Source organism: Notamacropus eugenii, chromosome 1 (assembly GCF_028372415.1).
Source record: "Notamacropus eugenii isolate mMacEug1 chromosome 1, mMacEug1.pri_v2, whole genome shotgun sequence".
Lineage (NCBI taxonomy): Eukaryota > Metazoa > Chordata > Mammalia > Diprotodontia > Macropodidae > Notamacropus > Notamacropus eugenii.
This window is the reverse complement of record NC_092872.1, coordinates 666429259-666455394: the sequence shown is the minus strand read 5'-3', so window position 1 is coordinate 666455394 and position 26136 is coordinate 666429259. Positions and strand designations below refer to the sequence as shown.

Sequence of the window (26136 nt, the reverse complement as noted above, 5' to 3'; positions counted from 1 at the left end):
TGATGTGATCTCCCTTGACTCTCATAACCCAGTGAAGGTGAGTATTATTATTCCAATAGCACAAGTATGGCATTTGAGGTCCAGAAAGTTAAGTGACTCCATAGCTAGTGAGTGGGTCTCACCTGACTGGAAGTCCAGTGGTTCTCTACTTTTGTGGTTGTTTTTTAAATTAAATTTTATTTTATTTTCAAGTGAAGATCTGCTTTCCTCCTCCCTTCCTGCTTCCCATCGAGAAAGCAAGAAAAACAAATTCCTTGTTACAAACAGTTGTAGTCAAGCAAAACAAATTCCCACATTGGCCACATCCATCCCCTGTTCCTCCCCACCCCCCAATGTCTCAATCTGCGCTATGAGCACATCATTTCTCTGTCAGGAATGTTTCCTCACAAGTCCCCTGGAACTGTAATTGATCACGACACTGATCAGAGTTCCCAAATCTTTCAAAGTTGTTTGGTTTTTTCTTTTACAATATTGTTGTTATCATGTACATTGTTCTACTGATGCACTCTGCATCAGTTCATACAAGTCTTCCGAAGTTTTTCTGAAACCATTCTCCTCCATCACTTCTTAGAGCACAACAGTATCCTATCCCATTCATGTATCGTAACTTGTTCAGTCATTCCCCACTTGATGAGCATCCCCTCAGTTTCTTATTCTTTGTCACCACAAAATTAGCTGCGGTAAGTATTCTAAAAGTTCTTTCCACTGCACTAGTTGCTTCTCCCTCTCTTCTGGGGTGCCCAGTACCTTTCAGCCCTCTTACTAGCAAAATCTGCTCTCAGGAAAGCACCTGAAACTCTTTGTCAGTGTCAAAGGTTAAAAAATATTTGAAGGGGCAGGGGCCTGAATTCCCATTTTTGTCCTAGATCAAAGCCTTGAGCTAAGGGGATGAAAGACTTCTTCTGGTCAAATGTGTTGTGGGGATTCATGTTCAGAATCAGGTTGGACTAGATGCCACTGTGATCCCTTCCAACTCAGAGACTCTGTGGTACACATGCTACTTCAAAAATGGAAGAGATTAGGCTAACAAGCTGCCTCGCCCTCCCTTAAATCACACCTAGACGATCACTTCCCACCATCTCCACGTCCTTTCACTTCGCTGTAACTCCCACCTCCAACCCAGAACTAGAGCTCCCACTTTTGGGACCCCGAGCTTCTGAAAGGTGAGCACTGACCTTATTTTTCTTTCCCTGCCCAGAGCTCTCATGGAACTTCCCAGTCACATCAATGCCATGCTGCCAAGTACGTGTCTCTACAGACCAACACAGTGCCCAGCACATAGGTAGCTTTTAATGAAGGCATTTTCATTCATTCATTACTTCATTCATGCATTCATTCACATTCATTCATTCATTCACCTACTCTGACTATGGGTATGTCTGGCCCAGATCATCATACATATAAGGAGTTCAGCTCTGAGGAGAGGAGATTTATTATAGGAATATTTGCTAACTAGAAATAAATGGGATTATACTTACATCTCTCACAAAGTAGTCACTCTTTCAAGAAAAGACACAACACTGTAGATCATTTGGGACAAAGTGGTTTCATCCCCCAAACCTGTTTGGGACCAGAGAATGTATGGCCCACCCTGAAGGGCAGTAACTGGACTAATCTGAACCTCACACTCTAGATCTTTGAATCTGGGCCATGGATTCCCCAGACCACAAAGTGACACTCCAGAAGGCACAACCATTTCTCCATGCTGTCCAAAACAGAGGGCCAAAGCCCAGGACTGGGGCACTGGGAAGTTTCTCTACTGAACAGCTAGCTTTCCTTATAGAGTACTCTCAGGGCAAAGTTTACTAAAGCGGCTGTTTTAGAAATGTGCTCAACCATGTAGTGGAATGCAAATTCTTTTCTAGTCTTTTCAAATTTTCCATAAGCCTGGTTTTCATACCGCTGTGAATGAAATTCTGATGCCTTAAAATCATCCAGGAGAAAAACTGGGGAAAAAAGGGACCGAGTTGGATTAATTATATGGTATTGCATCTTGCTTGTCTGAAGAAACAAAAATTACATTTCTTATGTTGCTCTTCCCTAGGCTTATAAATGTTATAATTAGTGTTAAATGAATTTTCTTCCTCGTTAATCAACACAAACTAGAAAAGGAGTTGAACCTTGAATGCTTGTCTTCTAGGGAAAAGACATTTTCCTGAAAATGAATAAAACTTAATCAAGCAAGAAATGAGATGAAACTACCCTTACTACCAGAAACAGCCCAACTGACCCATTTGATGAACGTTTTAAAACATTTTTCCTCCACTGCTTTGGAAAATATGTTCCTATTTGCATGAGGCATCTTTTCAATAAAAATTCACTTTTCTCTTAGCTGTCCACATTGTTCTACCACTTTGCATCAAAAAAGATTGAACCTGCCTAAATGATTACTACTACAACAAAAATTGGATTTATTCTTTTATATCAGCACCCACAGAATCATAGGATCGCGCTGGCCATCTAGTATAACCCAGAGCTGAAGGAGAACACCTTCAACAACACTGCTAACAAGTGGTCTGGAAGCTTTGTTTGAAGATGTCCTACAAGGGAGAACCCACTGCCACCCCCCAAGCCAGTCTATTCTACTTTTGGATAGCTTCCAATTAAGAAGGTTTCCCTGAGCCTGAGTCTACATTTGCTTCTTCTCATCTCCCATTTACTTCCCCTTCTTCCTGTCCTGTGGGAACAAGCAGAACAAATCTAATCCCTCCTCCATAGCACATCCCTTCTAATATTTGAAGAAAGCTAATGTCTTCTCCCTAAGTCTTCCCTTTTTCATCCTAAACATCTCCATCCTGCCTGATCTCCAGACTCTTCATTATCTTGGTTGTCCTCACTCTCAGGACACTCGCTAGTTCTTAATGTTCTTCCTAAACTATGATGCCTAAAATTGAATTCAATATTTTAGAAGTGCTCTGAAGAGGGCAAGGCACACTGGAAGTATCATTCCCCTAGCCTCAGTCTCTCCATGCCACTTGCCAGACTACCACATTACACTGTCATCAATTTCCATCCAAAAGACCATGTAACATGGTGCATAAGACTACTGGACATGGAGTCAGGAATCAGTTAAGATTTGAGTTCAAAGTTTCTGATATTTGCTAGCTGTATGATCTAGGGTAAGTAATCTCATTTCTCTCTTTGTAGAGCAGGGATGAGAATGCCTGGAGTACCTCCCCCTTAAAAGTTTTTGTAAGAATCAAATGAGATAATATACATTAAGTCCTGTGCAAAAATTAAAGTGCCATATGTCAGCTGCTTGTTTATGTAATTATCATATCTATTTAGATGACTCAAATATATATTTCTAGTGCTAATCTATCTAATGAGCTCCTGACCAGAAATAGCCACACTTTTCCAGGTTGTGTTCATTAAAGAGGAAGAAAATTCATTTTCATGTCCCATGGGCAAATCAAACTCAACATATTTGAAACAGAACAGTTAATCATGATCCTTTTTATGATCCTTCCTCCAAATGTTCCCATTTCTTTTGAGTCACCCAACTTCTGGGTTTTGGAGTCATCTTTGATTCTTCATTTTCCCATACTACTCATATCTAAAGAGCTAACTAGTCTTTTTAGAGCCTGCCTCTGGGACATCTCTCACACACATCCCTTTCTCTCTACTCATATGGACACCATACTAATTCAGTTCCTTACTGCCTTTTACCTGAACTACTGTAATCTTCTTAATTAATTACTCCACCAGTTTCTCATCTTTCAATTCATCTTTCACACAACTGCCAAACTAATTTTTCTAATGCCCAGATGTAAACATGTCAATACCCTAAGAACCATCAGTGACTCTCAATGACCTTTTGGACAAATTTAAACCCTTCAGGTTAGCATTTAAAGCCCTTCACAATCTGGTTCCAACATGTCTTTTCAAGGTTATTTCATATTGATTTCCTTCATACATTCTAAATTCCACTTGGGAGGCCCTGAATTCAATATTCCATTTCCTATTTCTGTGCCCTTAAACAGGCTGGCCCCCATGCTAGGAAGTCACTTATAGAAAGACACAGTGGAGCCTCCAAGTAAAATGTCAGCTTTGAGAGGCAGGCAAGACTCATTTCTTGTTTTGTCTTTGTACCCACAGAACTTAGCATTGTGTTTTGTACATTAGTGGGCCTCCCTGCTAAATTAGTAAGATTTGACAGAAATAAGCTGGAGTTTTCTCAACTGAAGTTTCTCAAAACTTGTGATTTTTGTTATGATATTCAGTGACACCAGCATAAATTCCTTGAAGCTAGCGGCGGGGAAATACATGATCTCGGCTTAAGCCAGGGGCTGCCATACAAACAAAACTGCAGAGCCAAATATCACTAGGGTGAGACCAAGAGAGGCTGGGGGCAGAAACAGTCAGTCTAAAGAAAGCAACCACACCAGAAGCAGAGCTGAAATAGCATACTTATCAGCTGCTGCCCACCCCCTCTCTCCCCATTCATGTGGTGAGCTTGCACCTACAAGTAGAAGAGCCAAGGCCTCCTTCAGCTTTAATGACCTGAAGGCTTGCTTATCTCAGCTTGCTTGGAGATGTTCCAGCAAAGCAGAAATTCTGTGAAATTTCAATGCTGGGACATTCATAGGGGTGTGCCCTCAAGAATTCCCCTATCTACAGTGTCTTGGGTCCTTCTCTCAACTGGTTTTCTGTGTCTGTCCCTCTCCTTCGGAGTCAGCTCATTCTGAAATGTCCCTTGTGGTCTTGGGAGAGCAGGGACTTGTGTTCCTCACTAGTCTGTGGTTAGCAGGGAACCTACTCAGTCTATCAAATTGTTTAGATGAGGGCCACTGATTGAGAACGATCCAAAATCCAGATAAACTAACTTATTTTTAAGTATTTCTCTGAGATGTCATCTGTGCCCACTCTGAACCTATCAGTTTGCTGTTTTCTCCAGGTGGTTTTTTTTTTGCCTTCTTTCTATCTCCAGTGCCTTGAACAGAGTAAATTACTGAATAAATGCTTGATGATTGAAAAAAAAAGTGCCCCTCACCACACAATGGAAATGTAGTAGGACCTTAAGATGTGACCAGTTTTCTCCATTCAATGACACCTAAGATTTTCATTTCTTGGAAAGTGATCAATTTACTGCCAGCAAGAAACAATCAAGATAACATAGTACAGGGAAAAACTAAGTACACTGCATAATTGTGAAAAGAGAAAAAATAAAATACATGTACAAACAAAAATCTCACTGAGTCATCTAATTGAGATTTCATGCATCATAAGCCCCTAAAAGTGATTTTTCTTCATACTGAGACACTCATTGTACAGTGTCTTGGGATCTTCTATTGCAATTAAAATTTCTGTTGTAAGAAATTCCTAGTATTTCTAAACAATCTCAGAGCTTTCATCAAGCTGTTTTTGTTGATCAATCTGTTGCAACCACCTGGGATGAATTAAATTCTCTTTTTCTTCATTTTCTGCTAATTTCATATCAGAGGAATAAGGCAAAAGTAAGCGGCATGAAAGGAAGGAAATAACAAAAGTTTATTATTTAAAACTGCTAGTTCTAAGGGTTAGCTTTATTTCATCTCAGAGATGCAGTGGTAGAAAGGTGTTTAAGAAAGCATTTAGGATGTCCTGGGTGCCAAAATTCCCAACAAAAACAACAGGCATGTAGTAAATCAGCCTCTGAGCCTGACAGAAAAGAGTCCTGGGTTGCAAGTCAGAAGGCCTACTTCCATCAGGTCATCTAAGGAGCACAGAAACTTACCCCAAACACTTGGGACTCTACTCTTAACTTCTCCCTCTCCAAAATGAGGCCCACCACACCTTCTTCCTTTACCTTTCTCAGATGTGAGAAAAGGTAAAAATAAATAGGAAACACTTTGAGCTAATTAGAGGGAAATGTTCTTTATCAATCCAAGCTCCTTTTCCAATAATGTTTACATGCTTCCGCATGTACACAGACCATTTGCAAATGTCCAGAGATTCCCTGGTACTATCTGTGACTTGGATACCATCCCAGAAGAAAGCTGATATGCTTCCCTCCATCCCAACTTCTGATCCCAGGTGAGCAGACAGTGAACAGACATAAGTTGGATAAACCTGGGGCAAAGAGGGAGGGGTCTGAAATGACTATCTCCTTTCTTGAGTGTGTTCAAGGTGGCATTCAGGTCACTGAAAATGGACTTCCATGGGATCTGATGTGGCCCTCAGGGATCATTTCGTTGATCTTGCCCCCACATTGTGCAGTTGAGGAAACGCAGGCTTAGCTTAATTAAAAAGCAACTTACTTAGCTAAGAAGTAGCAAATCAAATTCACCCACCCATGTCTTCTGACTCCAAACCTAATGCTCTTTCCATTAGCCACAGCAGTCTCTCAAGGCAGGCTCCAGGGTAAATGAAGGGGCCCGTCAAATTGGCAACATGTGGAGGGATCAATACGAATGAATGTAAAAGAGCCAGAAATGGTTTGGCTGGAGAAAGGTTTAGCAAAGGCAAGAAGGAGTAAAAAGTGAGGAAGCAAGCTCACACAAAAAGTCAAAATGGACACAACATGAAGATAGGCAGGCATATCTGGCACTGACTCCACTCTAACTATGGCATTATTTACAAACCAGAGATAACCCTTCTTTTTTTCACGCTTTAATCTAGTTTAATTCGACCTCTCCTTCCATTCTTTATTACATACTCTCTCAAGAGAAGAAATACCAATTTTGGTCCTGAAATTTCATTTTCCATATGGGAAGGAACTGAATATTTGTCTGCACCTGGGACATTTTATTCCTTCAGCTTAGCATTAAAAAGAAAATAAAAATTTGCTGAGCACCTGGCCTCAATTTGTCTAGAAAGATTTAAGTGTAACTAAAATGTAAATTCCCAGTTTAGAATATTTTTTCAAGATGCTGCAAATTAAAATCTTCCCCCATCAGCCACTGGTAAAGTATTCCTGCAAACCAGAGTGTGAATACAATTTCTTATCCAAAATTCACTTTTTTTTGTTTCTTTAGACTATTGAGCTGAATTTGAGGACTGGCTGGATTAAATGGACAAATTTTGTCAAATGGATTCTTTGATTCCCGAATGTCTGTACTACCTTACTTATCCCCTCGCTGCTTCAACTCATACCTGAATGGATGTGAGTGTTGATATGCTGGTATCAATATGGTTGATTGCTGTCCTTTGTTCTAAGATGACCACAATGATATGACTGATGTTGGGGTCAAAGTATATCCAAATGTGGCTGCTTTGTTTATAGAGCACAGTGCCTTCTTTGCCTGCTGGGAAGTCCTGTGTTAAGTCTTGCATGTCTCACCATCAATTCTAGAGCTCTTCAGAGAGACCTTGAGAATGTACTTGCCTCATTTCTTCTCACTCCATGGAAGCACTTGCCTTGTGTGAGTTCTCTGTAAAATAGTTTGTTGGGCAAATGTACATTTGGCATTTGAACAACATGGCCAGCCCATTAGGGTTATACTGTCTGCAGGAGAATTTGAATGCTTGGTAGTTCAATTTGAGAAAGGACCTCAGTGTCTGATACCTTCTCTTCAGAATCTTCCTGCGACAATTCAAATCAAAGCGACTCAATTTCCTGGCACAGGGCTGGTAGACTGTCCAGGTTTCACAGGCATACAACAATGAGATTAGTACAACAGCTCTATAGACTTTCAGTGTGGTAGGCAGTCTAACACCCCTTTTCTCCCACTCTTTGCTTCCGAGCCTCCTAAACTGAGCTACCTCCGGCAACGTGTGCATCAACCTATGTGCACATCCATGGAAAGGATAATGCCAAGATAAGTGAACTTATTCACAGCATTCAAAATTTCTCCATTTGCTGTAAACAATGATTCCATATATGGATGGTGTGACGCTGATGAGTGTAGAATTTCTGTTTTTTTGGTGTTGTTAGGCCAAAATTAGCACAAGCTGCAGAGAATTAATCCATACTTTGTTGCACCTCAGCTTTATAGGCGGCACTGAGTGCAATCATCTGCAAACAAAAAGTCCCCACACACAGCCTTCCCTCCACTTTGGTCTTGGCTTGTAATCTTTTCAAGTTAAATAATTTACTGTTAGCGCAGTAGCTGACACTGATACTGTTTTCATCCTCACTGAAAGTGTCCAGCAACAACACTGAAAACATCGTGCTAAAAAACATGGAGACAAGCACATAGCCCTGCTTCCCTCTCTTGGTGACTGGAAAAGTACAAGAGCATCATCCATTATCCAGAACCTGGGCAAGCATTCCATCATGAAACACAATACTGAGGAACTTCTCTGGGCAACCAAATTTTGCCATGATCTTCCACAAACCCTTACAACTGACCATATCAAAGGTCTTGGTCAGATCGACCTACATTGTGTACAGACCTCTGTTCTGCTCCTGGCATTTCTCCTGGAGTTGTCGGGCAGCAAACACCACATCAACTGTTCCTGGGCCCTTTCTGAAGCCACCCTGGCTCTTGGGTAGAAGATCACCTTTCAGGTGAAGGATCAGACTATTAAGGAGGACTATGAATGGATGTTAGAATACCATCAATCACACTTCCAGCAATTTCTAAGAATGGGACTAAATTCTTCCTCTAAGATCTAAGACTGAACCCCTCTTTATGTGTCAAGAAAACACTGAATGAGAAATTCAGAGATCGGGGGTGCAGTACTGGTTCTGCCATTGTCTTTTATGAGACCTTGAATATATCACCTCTTTTCTCTACACAACCTCAGTTTCTTCATCTAAAAAAAGGAGAGGTGGGTTGTGCCAGATTATCCTGAAGACTGAAAATGGTCAGATCTTGGTCAAGAGGCTTTCCCTTGTGTTTCTATCCATGATGTCATCTCCAAATGGAGCAGAAAACAAGAGATTAGTATCTCTTATCGTGCAGGGGAGGGCATTTGCCAGTTTTGTCTTTGATGGCAACTTATGGGCAACTTATGAACATTTTCTTTGTAAGGAATAGGAGGAGGAGTTCACCTCCTCTGGATTGCAGAGACTAATCAAGCTAGTAAAACAAAATTTGTAGAGACTTTCTTTTCTTCAGCAAAATCTGTGATTTAGCTAAATTCAGGGCTGCTGGTATCCAGTCATCATGAGGATAATACACAGAATAAATAGGAGAGAAAGCCAGAAATATCTAACCTGAAGTGATCACAACAGGATACCACAAGGAGCAGCTCACACTAAGGTAGGCCAGAGGAAAAACAAGAATTAAGAAATCATCAAAAAGCCAAGAGGGAAATCTAAGAAGCGAAAGTGGTGTCCAGAAGAGTGGCCAAGGAGGTGCCTGTTGCCTTTGGAGAGGTACTGGGATAGAACAGACATGCCTACCCAAACCTCTCAGAGGAACCATCAGGTATGAAGCAGGGCTGGCACTCTCCTCTGGCTTCAGGGATTCCTGAGGAGCCCTTACCACATCAAAGTGGGTCTGATTCTACTGCATCTTATGATGTTTTTCATTAGGCTACCCCATGTTATTAGCAACTAGGTGGTACAGTGGATAGAGCACTACACCTCAAGTCAAGATGACTTGAGTTCAAATCTAGTCTTGGGCACTGACTAGCTGTGTGACCCTGGGTAACTCACTGGGCCTCTGCCTGCCTCAGTTTCCTCATCTATAAAATGAGGATGATAATAGCAACTATCTTCCAGGGTAAAAGGGCTTAGCACAGTGCCTGGCACATAACAGGAGCTTCATAAATGCTTATTCCCTTCCCCCACTTCATGTTTTCCCCAAACTATAAACTCTTTAAGGTCAAGAGGAGGCCTTCTAATTTCTAGAAGAAGGGCCTCTTATTAGCACAATAGGTGCTACATCTCTATCTCAAAAAACCAATGGTTGTCATGGAAAGGGGAACTTCCCCACTGTGAAATGTTTCGGTGAAGAGTAGGCAGTCTGCAGAGCTGACTTCTTACTCCAACACAGCCTGAATTGGTGGGCTAGAATCACAGATTTTGCTGAAGAAGGGAAGGTCTCTACAAATTTTGTTTTACTAGCTTGATTAGTCTCTGCATTCCAGAGGAGGTGAACTCCTCCTCCTATTCCTTACAAAGAAAATGTTCATAAGTTGCCCATAAGGAAATCTGCCATCAAAGACAAAACTGGCAAATGCCCTCCCCTGCACAATAAAATATGAAGGGGGAATAAAGGCACCCAGGGCTTTGATCCCAGACCACTCTACAAATGCAAGTCCACATCATGCTGAGAAAATCACTTCATTCCATGCCCTGGAAAATGGCCAGATATCAGATGGGATTCAGAAGTTGAGAAGCCCACAAGGGCAGCCCCCAAACACAATGCCAGGCAGGGCCAACTTCACTTGTAGGAAAACAGAGTTACTGATGGCATGTCTTAAAGAGCATCAGGAAAGCTTTTTGCCCCATCTAAAAAAAATAAAAACAACTCTTTCAAATGAAGTTGAAAGTTTCACCATCAGACTTTCTCTCCCTTGGCTTTAGATTTTAATATTCATTAAGCTAGGTGACACAGTGGTTAGAGCCACAGACCTGGAGTCAGGAAGACTCATCTTCCTGAATTCAAATCTGACCTCAAACACTAACTAGATGTATGACCCTGGGCAAGTCACGTAGCCTTGTTTACCTCAGTTTCCCCACTGTGAAATCAGCTGAAGAAGGAGATGGCAAACCACTCCTATATCTTTGCCAAGAAAACCCCAGATGGTGCCATAGAGAGTTGTACATGACTGAACACAACTCATTAAACCGCACATCCCACTGAGCTGTTAGCTATCTCTTATAATGAAGCTATGAATAAAGGATCTGAGGGCAGATTTAAATAGAAGTCAAAAGGAAGAAGAACAGGAAGGGCACCATGTATCTGAGTAGGGGAGAATGCCAACAGGCAAGATCAAACTTAGGATTTCAGAGTTTTGCCTGGGGCTAGCCTTGATAGCAGGTCTTCATAGTGGAAATATTGCAGATCAAGAGTTTACATATTTGAGTGGTGGCATAATCCTCTGGAAGGAGGAATAGTAGTTGTAATTTCTTCTCTTCCCCAAACACTAAGGAACAGGAAGGATCGGTGAGGTGGTCTGGGTGCTTTGGCTTTGTATTTTTAAATTACCTCCTCTAAGCCCTAAGGACTTGAGGAGGGACGGAGACATAGAATCTTCTGGGGGGGCAGTCTCAAAGGCTCCTACTCCTTTAAACTGCTCACTAAGCTAATCTGAAAGGAATGAGAATGTGTATATTTAACAGCTCATCCAGGTCAGGATCAGAGGCCTTCTCATCTATATTATATAACCAGGTCAGATTGGAGGGCATTCTCTGTTCTCTAATACCCAGTTTCTCTCTCACAAAGAAGACTTCTTCACAGAGAGGATAGGAAGATTGAGAGTGATCTATTCTGATCCATCATTAGAAAACCATCTTCTGAGAGAGTCAACAGGCCCCTATTCCTGTCAGAAAATAAATATGGCTTCAGTAAACATGCCCAATGACATCTGGGAAGGAGAAAAATATTGGAACCACAAAAATAAAAACCCCCACAAAGAAAAGATAATTAAATTAATAAGGAATGCTTTTCAGACATAACATCATACAAGCCGAATAAATGTTTGCAGATATATTTTCTGAATAATAAAGTTATAGATGTTGCTTAGAAGCCAAGCTTAAGTGGATTAACTACAAAAGCACGTCATTTAGGAACATGCCACAGAGAGACCTCATGGGACACACGAAGAACTGTACAGTTCCTTACTTTCTTGAGGGTGAGGGAGGGAAAGATGAAGAAAAGAATGGCTAAGACATAACTTTATAAATCTGTGTTACAGGATTAAAGGCATATTTATAGTTTTGTTCACTTCATGTGAAAAAACATAAATTGTTTAATGAGAAAAAAATACACACATGTATATATATATCCACACATAATGTGTATGACTATAAGTATGTATATGTATGTGTATGTGTATGTGCATGTGTATGTGTATGTACGGCAGTTAGGAGGCACAGTGGAGAGAGTGCTGGGTGTGGAGTTAGGAAGAACCCAGTTCAAATCCAAGCTCAGATGCTTACTGGCCGTGTGACCCTGGGACACTCACTTATGTTTGCCCTGGTTTCCTCATATGCAAAATGAGGATGATAATAGCACCCACCTCTCCCAGGGTTATTGTGACAGTCAAATGAGATAATAATTACAAAGCACTTACCATGGTATGTGTTAGCTATTTTTACTATTATGCATACATATGTTATATAATGTACTACTATCATACATACATACATATTACTATTATCCAGTACATAGACATATGAATTACTATGATAGATTATATAAATACACAAATTGCTACCATCTATTATGTATGCATATCACTACAATTATTTTAATTACAATTTTAATTACAATAATTTTAATTAAGTAACAATATAATTGATTATAATATCAAGTGTTGGGATGAACACTAAGTACAGAAGTTCTGTAAAGGGAGATTAACGTGCACTAGAGTAAGCCAAGGCAAGCTTTGGTGAACAAGGCAGGATGTGAGGTATCACACGAAAAAGAGACTACAGATATGCAGAGATGAAGGTGGAAGCACTGTAAGCAGGAAGTATAACATAAACAAAGATGGTAGCCAAAAGTCGAAGGTGGTCCAAGATCAAGGCATGTTTGGGAAAACAAGAATAGACTATATTGGCTAGAGTACAGATGTATTTAGAGGAAAGTGGGAGATAAAAGTTGGAAAGGAAAGAGCTTCCTTCAGAAGGTAGTGGGTGAAGAGAAAGAGAAATGGGCATCGTCCTCCTTTCTAACACTATTTAACTGCTCTGTGGCTCACTTCCCATGACTAAAGCAATTTCTGCCTCCTCAAAATCTCTAAGGGACTCTGGGAAGACAGATCGGATAATACAGGTGATGCTCTCCCTTGAAGGAGAGTTCCTTATGTTGCTACCACCACAGCAGGAATTGCCAATGAGAACAATTTCGGAGGCACCAGCCTTTGCATGCTAAAAAACATGGCAAGCCTAGGAAATCAAAAATAAACTCCTTCAAAGTCCTAATCTGAGTGAAGAGAAAACCGATCATTTCTTGGATTATGTAATTTTCTAGGGAAAACACACACACACACACACAATCTGTATTATTTCTCAATAGAATATTCTTGAGAGGACCCATTCTATTTCTTTGTTGTTATTTTTCATGAGTAATGCAATCAGAAAATGCCCATGAAATTCTTTAAAAATATAAGACACATGTCTTTTAATTTTTGATGTTCAGCTTGATTTTCATATTTCAACTGAAGATCTTTCCATAGTGTAGGTATCCTTTGTTGATTTCCATTGCCATATGTCTAATTAAAACTGTTCTGCTCTTTGTATTTTGATATTGTCAGAGAAAAGAGAAGCAGATTTCACCAAGAAGTTATTTCAAGAGGGCAATAAGTGAAAGGCACTGGAGAGAAAATATAGTGAAAATCCATTTAAAAAGGACATTTGGGCAATCTTGGAAAAGGCAAAAAGGAAAGGCAGTGGGGGTGGTTTTCCTTTTAGACATGGTGCCTGAGCCTCTGGTTTGAGCCATCGGGAAGTAAAGGAGGGATGGGTTTCTTCAATGCCTCCCTGGGACAAGTAGTGGCATCCTTCCAATCTCACTTCCCCTGTGGTGAGTTTAATGCAGACATGCCTAGGGGTAGTAGGGGGCCTGTAGGGACCACGCATCTCTAACTTTGTCAGTAATTTGCTTAATGATGCAATAGGACAGTAGAAATTGATGGTCTGTAGGCTCTCTTCCACTTAGAAAAGTGGAATGAATGTAATGACTTTATGAAAAGATCTGAACTGCCTAAAACTCAACAGATGAGTCAATAAATTCCCAAGCACAGTACACCGGAAGGAAAAATAAAATTGGTTTGCGCAAGAGTGGCCAGTAAGAGCGTGTGACACCAAGAGGAAACCAAAGTCTTCCTTGGAACATGTAGTCCTCTTCTCAGTGTGCAGCTCACTTAGGCATAGTGTCTGTTCAACCCTTTGCTTGGTTTCCACTGGATGGAAAATTCCACTTCAGCTCTATTCGGTGTCCAAAAGCCTAATGAGAACTCTTCCAACCACATAAATTATCATATAAAAACAAAACACAGCTTACCCAACCCTGTGGATATGACTACTGTTTAATGAGTTTACAATGATGCCTCCTAGCACAATGAGGATTAAACATGAGAAACAGTTATTTAACACTTACTATCAGTTGGGGATGCAAAAATGAAAAATGACACAGATATGGCCATAGGAGTCCACATTCCACTGAGATTTATTTTTAAAATTTCAATGAACAGGAAGTGTATACTTCGCAATCCATTTGTTCAACTACACGTATGAAATTTTCTAGAATTTGGTAAACGTCTAAGCACTTCTCATGGATGCAACGACATATTGGGTGCTAGGAAAGACTGAAAGTTTCAATTCCTTGGCCTCTAGAAAGTCATATATCACATAAACAAACCAATAAATACAGTATAAAATAATATAGAGTAAGAGTAAGAGAGAGAGCTACCAAACATGTGCTGTGGGTTCAGTGGAGAGAGAAGGAAAGGAAGGTCATTGTGGACTGGGAGAATCAGCAAAAGTTTCATGGAGAAGCTGGGATTTGGGTTGAGTATTCAGTCTAGCTAGGAGGCAAGTTTGTCTAGCAGTTATATACTATTAGATACTCTTTACACTGTCTAATATTTCTGGTAGTACATTTCCCTTGAATCTATGGCAACCACCACAGTACAGGTTAAATGGCAGGTCCTCAGTAAATGGTGCTGACTGACTGATACAGAGACGCTGGGAAGGATCTCCATATTCCCTCTTTCACACTCTCTATGCGACTAATTCTTCTGTTCATCAGAATTCAATCCGTTCTTCACTCAAGAAGCACACAGCATCCCAGCCCATCCCATGACAGATACTTCGGAAGCAAGATACAGAACTGGTCCCCACCTTTCCCTAACCTTTGGTCAGAAATAGCAACTCAAATCTGCCCAAGAAGTTTGGGGCAGAGAAAGTTAAAGACAAAATTAAAAATCAGAAATCTGAAGCTAAAATTCACCAGGAAGCTGTCTGGTATTGATGTGCACATATGTACACGTGTGTGGTATCTGCATGTAGGTCATGAACAGCAAACTGCATTATATATAAATCCTAGGTTAAAAAAATCAAACATCATCAATTATTGTATACTCAGATGAAGCAAGTCATTGAGCTTCTCAGTATGATTGCCAGATGCTTTCATGAAATCTCTTCTTCACACATGATGCACCTCAAAGGAACCATATCCCATATACTAACACACATCTGTGGGCAGTTAGCTGAGCTGGTTAGAACATAGTGGCTGACACCATAGATTCAATCACCATGGAGGCTGGTTAATTTGGGTATGCTCAATGGTCATGCAATGTCCCTAAAACCCTGGCCAGAAGTATGCTGTTGATTCAAAAGGGGAACTCGGCTTAAGAGAGTCTGTACTTTAATCCAATATATCCCTACTACTGTGGGAAAAAAAGCGCTTAAGATTATATCCTATTTATCTCTCGGTAGATAAGTATTATCTTTGAGGAGAGTGTATCAGTATATTACTAACACACTCTCTAATAGTCATCAAGTGCTCGCCTAGATTAGCTGAATAAAGAGTGTAGGAACCTCATATATCACTCAGATTGTCATCTCTTTCAGGAAGCTAAACATTATCGATGACTTGAAAAAGGTAATGTGGCTCACATGGATGAGCTAATTACTGCATGTGGTCAGAGGACGATGCCAGAGCCTGATCCTTGTGGGCTGGGCTAGTTCTTTTCTTTAAAAGGTATTGCAATTATTCTGGAAACTTAACTAGCTCATGGAACCAGGCTTGCTCAGGCTGTTGACATTCCCTCCTGGTCAGCTGAACACGAAAAGCCACAAGGGCTTCCTGCTCCTTCCTGATGCTTGACCTGTGGACTGCCACAGGCAAGCCAGAAGCTGGGCTAAGCTGAATCAACAAGGCGTCTTTATTGAATATCCTTCTCTGCCAAATCAAGCTCCTTCTGTTAATTGTGAAACCCTCGATGAGGGTTTTGTTCCAGTATCAGGACTTTCTGACAGTGCTGTTTAAAAAAGTGACTTATGCGCTCTCTCTTCCCTTCCACCTCATTTATTCACTGCTAAAAAGCTTTTGGAGAATCCTAAATCACAACTGGCTTCCTCTGTGCCTTCCATGATCAATGGACGTGAATCATCTTCCCTCTGGATTTCCCCTTTGTTTCTTTCTTTTTTTTTGTGTATTTTGTGTTTTATGTTTTCATTATTTCTTATGTGCACATTTAGTGTCCCAAGGTAGATCAAATGTTTCCAGAGGACGGGAGCTAAGGTGACTAATATTTCTCCCACGTTGCTGCTACATGAGAATCACACACGATGGACACTCAATAAATCAATGCCTGTTGACTAGGGAATCAACTGTAATTTGGCCTTTGTCTGGACTCCAGGGAACTTTTCTCAAAAGGAAAGCCGTTGGTGTAGAGAAAAGGGCCCTGGACTTGGAGTCACATGACTGAGGTTCAAATTCTAAGTCTAGTATCAACTATATGACCTCAGCCATGTTACTTCCCTATCTGAGCCTCAGTTTCCTTATGTGCGAAATGAATGGGCTTGGTGTGGAGATGGATTAAATGATTTCTAAGGTCCCTTCTACCTCTAAATCTTTTTAATACCAAGGATGGTTATGAAGAGAGGGCTTTTTACTCAAACTGATATACTTTTCACTTAAATTATGAGTTTTAATTATTTAAAGCAATTCCATGAGAAGCTGATTTGCAATATAACCTGTGACCCTAAAACATGGCACCCTAATGTATGATAGGGCAGGTAGGTGGATAGAATACAGTGCCTGGAGTTACGAAGACCTGAGTTCAAATCAGACTTTAGACACCCTGGGCAAGTTCCTTAACCTCTGTTTACTCATCTGTAAAATAGGGTTAATAGCACTTACCTCCCAGAGTTGTTGTGAGGATCAAATAAGATAATAATTATAAAGTACTTAGAACAGTGCTTGGTATACATTAAGTTCCATAATTATTATCATAAATGGAGTTTTCTTTTTGGAGGATTAGGAGAGAGTTTGAGAATTCTGAATACTCCTGAAACAGGAATGACTACATGGAGCAGGTACTTCCAATTAAGTACTAATTTCTGGCATACTGGGTGCATGGTGCAGTGTTTACATTTCTGAAAGATTACTAAAAGGCTTCCATGAATTAGATGTTCTTAACACAAACTAATAGAATGTTCTCATTCTTATCTTTGTTCCATGCCATTGTGACTGTACCCACATTTTTTTTTCCATGTTTCCCTTTGTGATTTTACTTAGCTGGTGTTTTGGTTTTTTTTTTTAGTTAATAATGAAAGTACTTGTTTTAATAAGGGGAACCTCCAAGTAAGATTTGCCATTCACATTCCTAAAATGAATCACCCAGTGCTGAGCAAGTGGGCCTCAGACATTACTCCCCTTTTGGGAAGCAAAAACCAATGAGCTGGGTGAATGAGTCACCAGAGATCAAGCACAGATGATGCTGACGAGGTCAGGGGACACATCAAGCAAACATGACAGCATTTCATTTTTGAATGATTCCTCATAATCAGACGCTTAAGAGGTAGCTGCAAGAAACCAGAAGGCAGAGCCCAGGAAACTACAGGGATAATCAGAAATCCCAGGCCCGGTCCAGCTCTGGTCAGCTGTGTAAACATGAGAGCGGTGGAAGGCTAATCAGGATGTTAGCAGCTCTAAGATCTACTGGGAGCGTCCTCAGAGCTGCACAAGACATTTTCATTGGCTTTAGGGGCTCATTTGTGGAGGCCTGCAATCCTACAGTATGTACCACACTGATAGGCACTAGATTTTCTAAACCCCTCAGGAAATAAAAAGAAAACCATATATGGAATAAACACATCAAAAGAAACTCATCTCTTTCTATTTCTCTCTGTCCACAAAACTTTATTTTAATTCCTATCCCTCTTTCTCTCTACTTCTAAAATTCCTAAGAGGTATCTAAACCCTTAATTACTCCTGAATGGCCATTACCACCATTGCCTTAACAGTAAGAATTCATTGCTGTTGTTTGTTTGTGTCCAACTCTCGGTGACCCCATTTTGGATTTTCTTGGCAGAGATGCTGGAGTGATTTATTATATCCTTCTCCAGCTCATTTTACAGATGAGGAAACTGAGGCAAACAGGGTTAAGGGACTTGCCCAGGGTCACCCAGCTAGTAAGTGTTTGAGGCCAGATTTGAATTCAGGAAAACTGACTCCAGGCCCAGCACTCTTTCCACCGCATCACCTAGCTGTCCCCAAATAAGAATAATAACTGTTATTATCATGGCCCTTCAAACATACTTGTCCAACAAGACATATACTGTTATATTGATTTTAAAGATGAAAAGGCTAAAACCTTCTGAATCTCAGCCACTTTACTCAAGGTCACATATCCTATTAGTCTCGAGCTGGGACAAGAATAGAGTTCTATTGGTTTCAAATTTTACTCCAGAAAGTGGGAGTGAAAGTTACTCCCTTGTTCAAACTCCAAAGGGTCCTGACTAACTCTGGGATAAAATGCCAGACAAAATGCTTGCTTGGCTTTTCAAACCTTTCCCAATCTTTCTAGCCTCCTCTTCCCCTTCTACAATCTAGCCAGTATGGCCTTCCTGATGTCCCTCACACACAGTACTCCTGCTCAAGCACCACCCTCAACATGGAGCCTTTCCCAATCCCCAATCTCCCCATCACTAGTGTCCTCCCTCTTTAAATTGCCTTCTCTCTGTATGTACGCAGTCTCTCCCACAGACAGAAGGTGCCTAAAGGCAGGGTCTGTTTTATGTGACTTTCTATCTGTAGCACTTGCTATAATGCCTGGCATATGGAGCCAGCTATAAGGGGGTTCAGTGGATAGAGCACAGAGCCTGGAGTCAAGAAGATCTGAATCAAACACAGAATACTGACTGATCTGCACCCGTTACAGTTATTCCTTCCACATTGTAGGGGTGAGGAGCATGGTGCCCCCACGATCTGGAAAATCTGCATAAAATGCAGTAGCCTTTGTCTGCTGGCTTTCATGTCCTTTTTGCAAACTTTAACTTTTTACTTATTTTAACTTTAAAAAAGAAATTGTATATGTTTATGGGATTAAAAGATAAAATATGTGATATTGTACAATACTAGACATATACTTTGTGCATTTCTGAGTTTCTAAGCCTTTTCTCTGACATCTGTTGGCCTTTGCATGTTGTCTGTGGTTTCTGCAAAACTCCCCAAAAATTCCGATCTAATTTCTTTTGCTGACCTGTGATATATCAAGAGCACAATGGGGAAGGGATAACTGTAATATCTTTAAAATATGCTCAAAGTAAATCCTACTCCCCCCTCCCCTTTAATATTTAATAACCTTACCTCCTAATGAATGGGACAAAAGGTGCCATGCTGAGAGCAGAGGAAGCACCGTCCATAGGGGAAGGGTACAGTCTTCCCAGGATCAGCAATAAGAGAAATAGGTTAGGGTGAAGCTTCAATTCACTGCTGTCACTGTAGAAAAAAAAAATGAAGAAAATAAAATCCTTCTAAATCAACATGTCATGAGATAGTTCAACTTTGTTAGGTAGCCTAGCCTATTGCATCTGAACACATTTTAGAGATTAAACTGTTTAATAAATGGTGTATAGAAGTATGGATTTTTAATATATGAATTTTCATCACATTTTGTTTACAGCTCTCTCATAAACTTACCTGTTTTGTGAACAGGCTTTACCTTCAGCTACCGTCCGAGATGATAAATTCTTTGAGAGCAGAGACTATGTCTTATTCACTTTGCCATTTCTCTCAGTACCTGGCACATGGCAGATCTTAATAAATACTCAGTGAAGTGGTGTATGAATATAGAAAATGTAGCTGTTCTGGGATAAACTGAATACAGCACCGAGCTGGGACTCAGAGAGACTGCCCCAGAGGCTTACCAGCCATGTGACACTGAGCAAGTCACTTAATCGTTCTCAGCCTCAGTTTCCTCATCTGTAAAATGGGGTTATATCTCATAGGGTTGATATACCTTTGTCAGGTGCCTTCCATGTGCCAGGCACATGGAGATGCAAAGAAAGATAAAAGCCAGTCCTCCTTCTCAAGAAGCTCATAGTCGAAGGTGGAGAAGATAAACATGTGAACAACTATGTACAAACAAGTCAAATACAGAATAAATGGAAAATAATCAACAGAGGGAAGGTATTAGGATTAAGAAGGATTGGGGGAAAGGCTTCCTATAAGAGGTAAGATTTTAGTTGGTACTTAAAGGAAGTCAGGGAAGCCAGGAGGGGGAAAGGAGGAGGGAGAGCATTCTAGGCATAGGGAACAACCAGAGAAAATGGCCAAAATTGGGAGATAAGAGTTTTTTGTTTGTGGAAAAGCATTTGTAAAATACTTTGAAAACTTTAAAGCGATACATAAATGTCAGCTAGCATTATTATCATTACTCTATGCGCGGCTAATGGAATTAAACTTATGCTCGCAACCCAATTCTCAAAACTAATCATTGAGTCCATCAGGACGGTCTACGTTTATTCCCACTATTCACAGGTATGATGTTAGCTGAACCTGATTCCTGGGTTCCCTAAAATTCAAATGCTTGTGAAAAGACAAACACATTATCATTTGCTAAAAGCTAGATGTTCTTCACACAAAAAAACAATTAGCTCATGGGAACAAACTCTAAAACACAAGCATAACTAAATTCTCTGATAAGCTTTCTCTCCTACAATAAACATCTTACTCCTAGTTCAGTTTGTTTTTTTTTTTGCCATGATGTTTACAGGATTTGGAAACACATGACAAATTTAACAAATACGTAGTCTAAGGTGATCTCTTTAAGATAGCAAGTTTCAATGGGCAATGGAAGATTTTAGCCCAGTCTGTTGTGGTCTGGTGCCAGTTCAGGTCTTTTTTCCTTCTTGGCAATATCTCTCCTTTGCTCAGACAGACAGAGCTTTCCTACTTGTGAGCATAAGCGATCAGATCATCCCGTGTGTTGCCGCTCCTTAATGGTCAGTGTCTGTGCCCCACCACTGGACTTGTGGAAATTCAAACTTATAATTATTTGCAGATGTGTCCTTCATTAAGTAAAATCCATATTGCTTATGGATTCTTACGATTCAGATATGTTGAGCACAGCTGTTTAAAGACAATCTTTGGCTTACAGGAAGAGCTGACCAAGTAATTATTTTAAGGAGCAAATTCTTCTATTACAATTAGTATATAAGACTAAGTTTTCCCCTAATAACTGGCTTCCATGAAAATTTATGATTAATATACCTATTTCCATAAAGCAAGGTAGTAAAAGGTGGTGTATAACACATAGGAGCAATGACAGGATATAGGGTAAGAAGGGACTCTAAAGACATCTAGTCTAACTCTCTGATTTTATAAATGAGGAAACAAAGGCCCATTTCACCAGCTGATTTGACTGAGGTCAAAAAAGAAGCAACAGAGGCTTGATTTGAACTCAGGTCCTCTGATTCCAAATTCAGTATTACACACTTGATGGATCTGTTTGTTTGTTTGTTTTTTAATGCAGCATGAGCACCTAAAGTGAGATTCAGAATCCGGTTTTGTATCACTTCCCTCAAGAAGGAGACTATTTAACAAAATAACTCACTTCCTCTATTCCGTTACCCTCTTCACCCCTTTCAAAATACACATGCATGTGTGTATGCACGCACATGCATACACGCACACACTCACACACTCACACACACACACGTGCATGCGGGTACACTCTTCTTACCTATCCACAGTATTGGCCACAACTTCCAGTTGCTTGAGAAGGAAGGGATAAAGTGCTGGAAAACGAGAAAAAAATTCTCTCCCTGTCATTCTGTAAAAGAAGCAGAACCAACAGGTAATTATAATCATAGTTATAATTATAATATATAATCATAATCATCATATCTCCTTTAATCAGTTTGATATGGAAGTCTTTAAAAATACAACAGCAAAGAAAACGAAGGTCATTCCTTTGCTCACTTAATTAAACACAAGATCAATATCCAGAGTTAATCAACAGATTAATACAAGAAGATGAGTAATGATTCTGAGAACTCTTCATAAGCAGAATTATATTTCAATTCAAATATCACAATTAATATTGTAATTACAACTGTAATTGTATTATAATGTACAATTAAATGATTAAATATAATGTACAAAGTTCTCCTGGTTCGGCTCACTTCACTTTGCATCAGTTCATGTAAGACTTCCCAGGTCTTCTTACTGAAACCATCCTGCTTATCACTTCTTACAGCACAATAGTATTCTTTTTTTCCTTTTGAAATCTTACATTTATTTTAGGAATAATTTTACTATACAGACCAGATTCTTTTTAATTGTTTGCTTTTCAGGTGTATTTGTTATCAACTGAATTTCTAGTTTTTTCTTTACACGTGGAAATAACTCTGCTTTAACCAACCACTGAAGGGAATTCAGAAAGAAATTAAAATAATGAAAACTGGTTGTCACAATCCAATCTACACTACAGTAAAATAGGTTACATTTTAAAAGTAAAGACAATTCTCACAGATGATATTTGATCAATACAATTGATCTATTTGATAGTTGAGCCTACAGCCTTTAGTGTATGAAATACTGTAGTCTAGAGAGAGGTATAGACAACATTACTATGGCTCTATTACAAAGATACAAAGCTTGCTGAAGTAACAGTTAAAATAATACCAAAGTACAGCAAGCTAGTGAGATGGAGAACTCTTCACGTAAGCACAGCAGTATTCTATCACAATCATATACCACAGTTTATTTGTCCATTCCTCAACTGATGGCCATACCCTCAATTTCCAATTCTTTGCCAACACAAAAAGAGCCGCTATAAATATTTTTGTACATGTAAGTCCTTTTCCTTTCTTTTTCATCTCTTTGGGGTACAGACCTAGTAGTGGTATTATTGGGTCAAAGGGTACGCAGTTTTATAGTCCTTTGGACATAGTTTCGAATTGTTCTTCGAATAATTGGATCAGTTCACAACTCCAAAAGTACATTAGCATCCCTACTTTTTTTCCACATTCCCTCCAGCATTTGTCATTTTCCTTTTGTCATGTTAGTCAATCTGATAGGCAGTATCTCAGAGTAGTTTTAATATGCATTTCTCTAATCAATAGTGATTTAGAGATTTTTAATGTGATTATTGGCTCTGATTGAAGGTAAGCTTTTAAATGATTATTCAAGTACATAATGGAACAGGCTAAGTTATAGAGTGAACCATATACAATGTACAGTGCATAAGGCAAACTGACCAAAAATGGAAAACATCAGAAAATGACAAACTTGAAAAATTGCCTAATTAATCCTCAGACAACAAGCAGAAACTTTCAGAAGCGCCTGGTTGCTGGAGGAGTTAAATGATTTCTCTGTAGTACTACACTGTCTCCCTGAAACTGGAAAAACACTGAGATCAGTTTTAAAAAAATAAACAGCTGCTAACCATTATTATAAAGAAAAAAATTTGCCATGGGCAAGATAATAAAGAAAACTAGAGTACTGAAGATTGGAAAAAGATAGCTTTTCCTGCTGAAGTTCACTTTTCCATTCAAAACTATGCCTAAACTGTTGTTAGAAAAGGGGCAGGTGAATCTGTAAGTTCTGTAAATCTTCATCAACCTACAATACCCCCCCAAATTTGGGAAATTGTTTTTTACGTCTAGAAGGCTGGGAAATTTTGTCCCCATAGAATGTATGGTGAACTCTAATAAATGTATAATAAGAAGCCAGTCTGTTTCACAGTTACAGAAATACCCAAATAGAGATATAATACTGCAACTATCCCACATTCCAAAACTAAGAAATGCATACAAGCGATTGAGATAAACACACTCCAATGACTTAGGAACTCACCTTATTTAAGATCGATTCACTGAAATGCTATGGATTATAATCAAGCCTAGATATAGAAAGATGTCTTATTCATCAAAGGGGGCAGCAAGGTGGCACAGCGAATAGAGCACTGGCCCTGAAGTCAAGAAGACTCATCTTCCTGAGTTCAAATCTGACCACAGACACTTACTAGCTGTGTGACCTTGGGCAAGTCATTTAATCCTGTTTGCCTCAGTTTCTTCATCTGTAAAATGAGTTGGAGAAGGAAATGGAAAACCACTCCAGTCTCTTTGCCCGAAATGAGATCATGAAGAATCAGACACAACTGAATAATAACAACAATCTGTTCATCAAAAGTATGCCTAAAAGTCAATGTGTTAAAAGTTTGATTTCATGATAAGGAATTAAAGAATGTGTCAAAAACTTGTGCCAAAACAAGTATAACAAGTGACTGCAGCAAAAGACTATATTAATAGCTTTATTTTAATGTAAAAAAGTTGTAAGGTTTATTGTATTAAGTCAATAAATTTAATTATTTTACTTTATTCCAAATAATTTGCACACCACTACTATAATCAAATCAAATTTAGAAGCTCTGTTCTAGAAGCTGAAGTATCCTGATTGGTAAGTGACTGAGTGACAACAAACTCACGCATCCCATTATATTTAGCAGCCCAGGCTGAATTGTCTTGCTATCCCTCTCCCTTTCCTAACAATCCCTACTTCTTGGCCTGGGAACCATGGTAATCCAATCAAAACAAGCATTAACTTCTGGAACTGATGTTAATTTGACTCTCTTGTGGCTCCACTCACCACTCAGGTGACAGGTACCAGACACTGAGGTCCTTGCTCAAGCTGAACCGCCAAGCATTCAAACTATGCTTCAGAGAGCACAACTCCGACAGGCTGGCCACATTGTTTGAAGGCAAAATGTACGCTTGTCAAAAAGACTATTTAATGGAGAATTTGCATGGGGCAGGCGATCACATGGTGGTCAGAAGAAATGATACAAGGACACTCTCAAGAACTTTGGATTTGATTGTGCGACATGGAGAGACACTGGCACAGAACTGCTCAGCATGGTGTGCCCACATCAGAAAGGGTGCTGTGCTCTATGAGCAAAGCAGAATTGAGATGGCACAAAGGAAATGTAGGATGCACAAATTTGGAGTATTCACCCCAAATATTCAAACGGACTATGTGTACCCAACCTGTGGCAGAGCATTCTGAGCTCATATTGGTCTGATCAGCCACTGTTGAACACACTGAAACTTCACTTTATCACAATGAGGTCATTTTGGTCCTCTTTGAGAATGGACAACAACCAAGCCTCCTGGGAGCAAGCTACACACCACACTTGTCCCAGGGGAAGCCTTTTTCATTCGTAGTATGTTTATAAAAAGCATCCTTATGAAAAATAGAAACGGCAAGGAAGTATGACTAGTAGAAGTATGTTTTTTTTAATAATTTGTTTTCAGTTTTCAGCAATCACTTCCATAAGTTTTAAATTTTCTCCCTCTCCCTCCCCAAGACAGCATGCAATCTTATATGGATTCTACATATATATTCTTATTAAACACATTTTCACATTAGTCATGTTGCATAGAAGAATTAAAACGAATGGGAGAAACCATGAGAAAAAGCAAACCAAAACAAAACGTAACAAAAGAGAAAACAGTCTGCTTCACTCTGCATTCTGCCTTTACAGTTCTTCTGAATGTGATTTGGCATCATGGGTCCTTTGGAAATGTTTTAGGTCCTTGCATTGCTGGGAAGGGCTAAGTTTATCAGATACAGTACACACTGTGGCTCTTACTGTGTACAATGTTCTCCTGGTTCTGCTCATTTTACTCAGCATCAGTTCATATAAATCTTTCCTGATTTTTTGGAAGTCTTCCTATTCATCATTTCTTACAACACAATAGTATTCCATTACATTCATATACCACAACTTGTTCAGCCATTCCCCAATTGATGGGCATCCCCTTGATTTCCAGTTTTTGGCCACCACAAAGAGGGCTGCTATAAATATTTTTATACATGTGGGTCCTTTTCCCATTTGTATGATCTCTTTTGGATACAGCCCTAGAAGCAGTATTGCTGGGTCAAAGAGTATGCACATTTTTATAGCCCTTTGCGTATAGCTCCAAATTGCTCTCCAGAATAGCTGGATCAGTTCATAGCTCCACCAACAACGAATTAATTAGTGTCCCAACTCTCCCACAGCTTGCAGAAGTATGTTTTAAAGAATACAAACAAAAGCCATATTCTTCACTCCTTCACTCCCACCCCCAAATATCAG

At 39.7% G+C, this 26136-nt stretch overlaps 1 protein-coding gene across 3 annotated transcripts in view; it reads right to left on the bottom strand.

Annotated features, from left to right (window-relative positions):
- Nucleotides 1–26136, bottom strand: part of THADA (THADA armadillo repeat containing) — a 433436-nt gene that overhangs the window by 226819 nt on the left and 180481 nt on the right. For all 3 annotated transcript variants that reach the window (XM_072635750.1, XM_072635749.1, XM_072635751.1), the window contains 2 exons: nt 21739–21828; nt 19362–19493 (listed from right to left, as the gene is read on the bottom strand). In XM_072635750.1, the coding sequence (XP_072491851.1) occupies nt 19362–19493; nt 21739–21828 (222 nt within the window). The remainder of the gene's footprint in view (nt 1–19361; nt 19494–21738; nt 21829–26136) is intronic.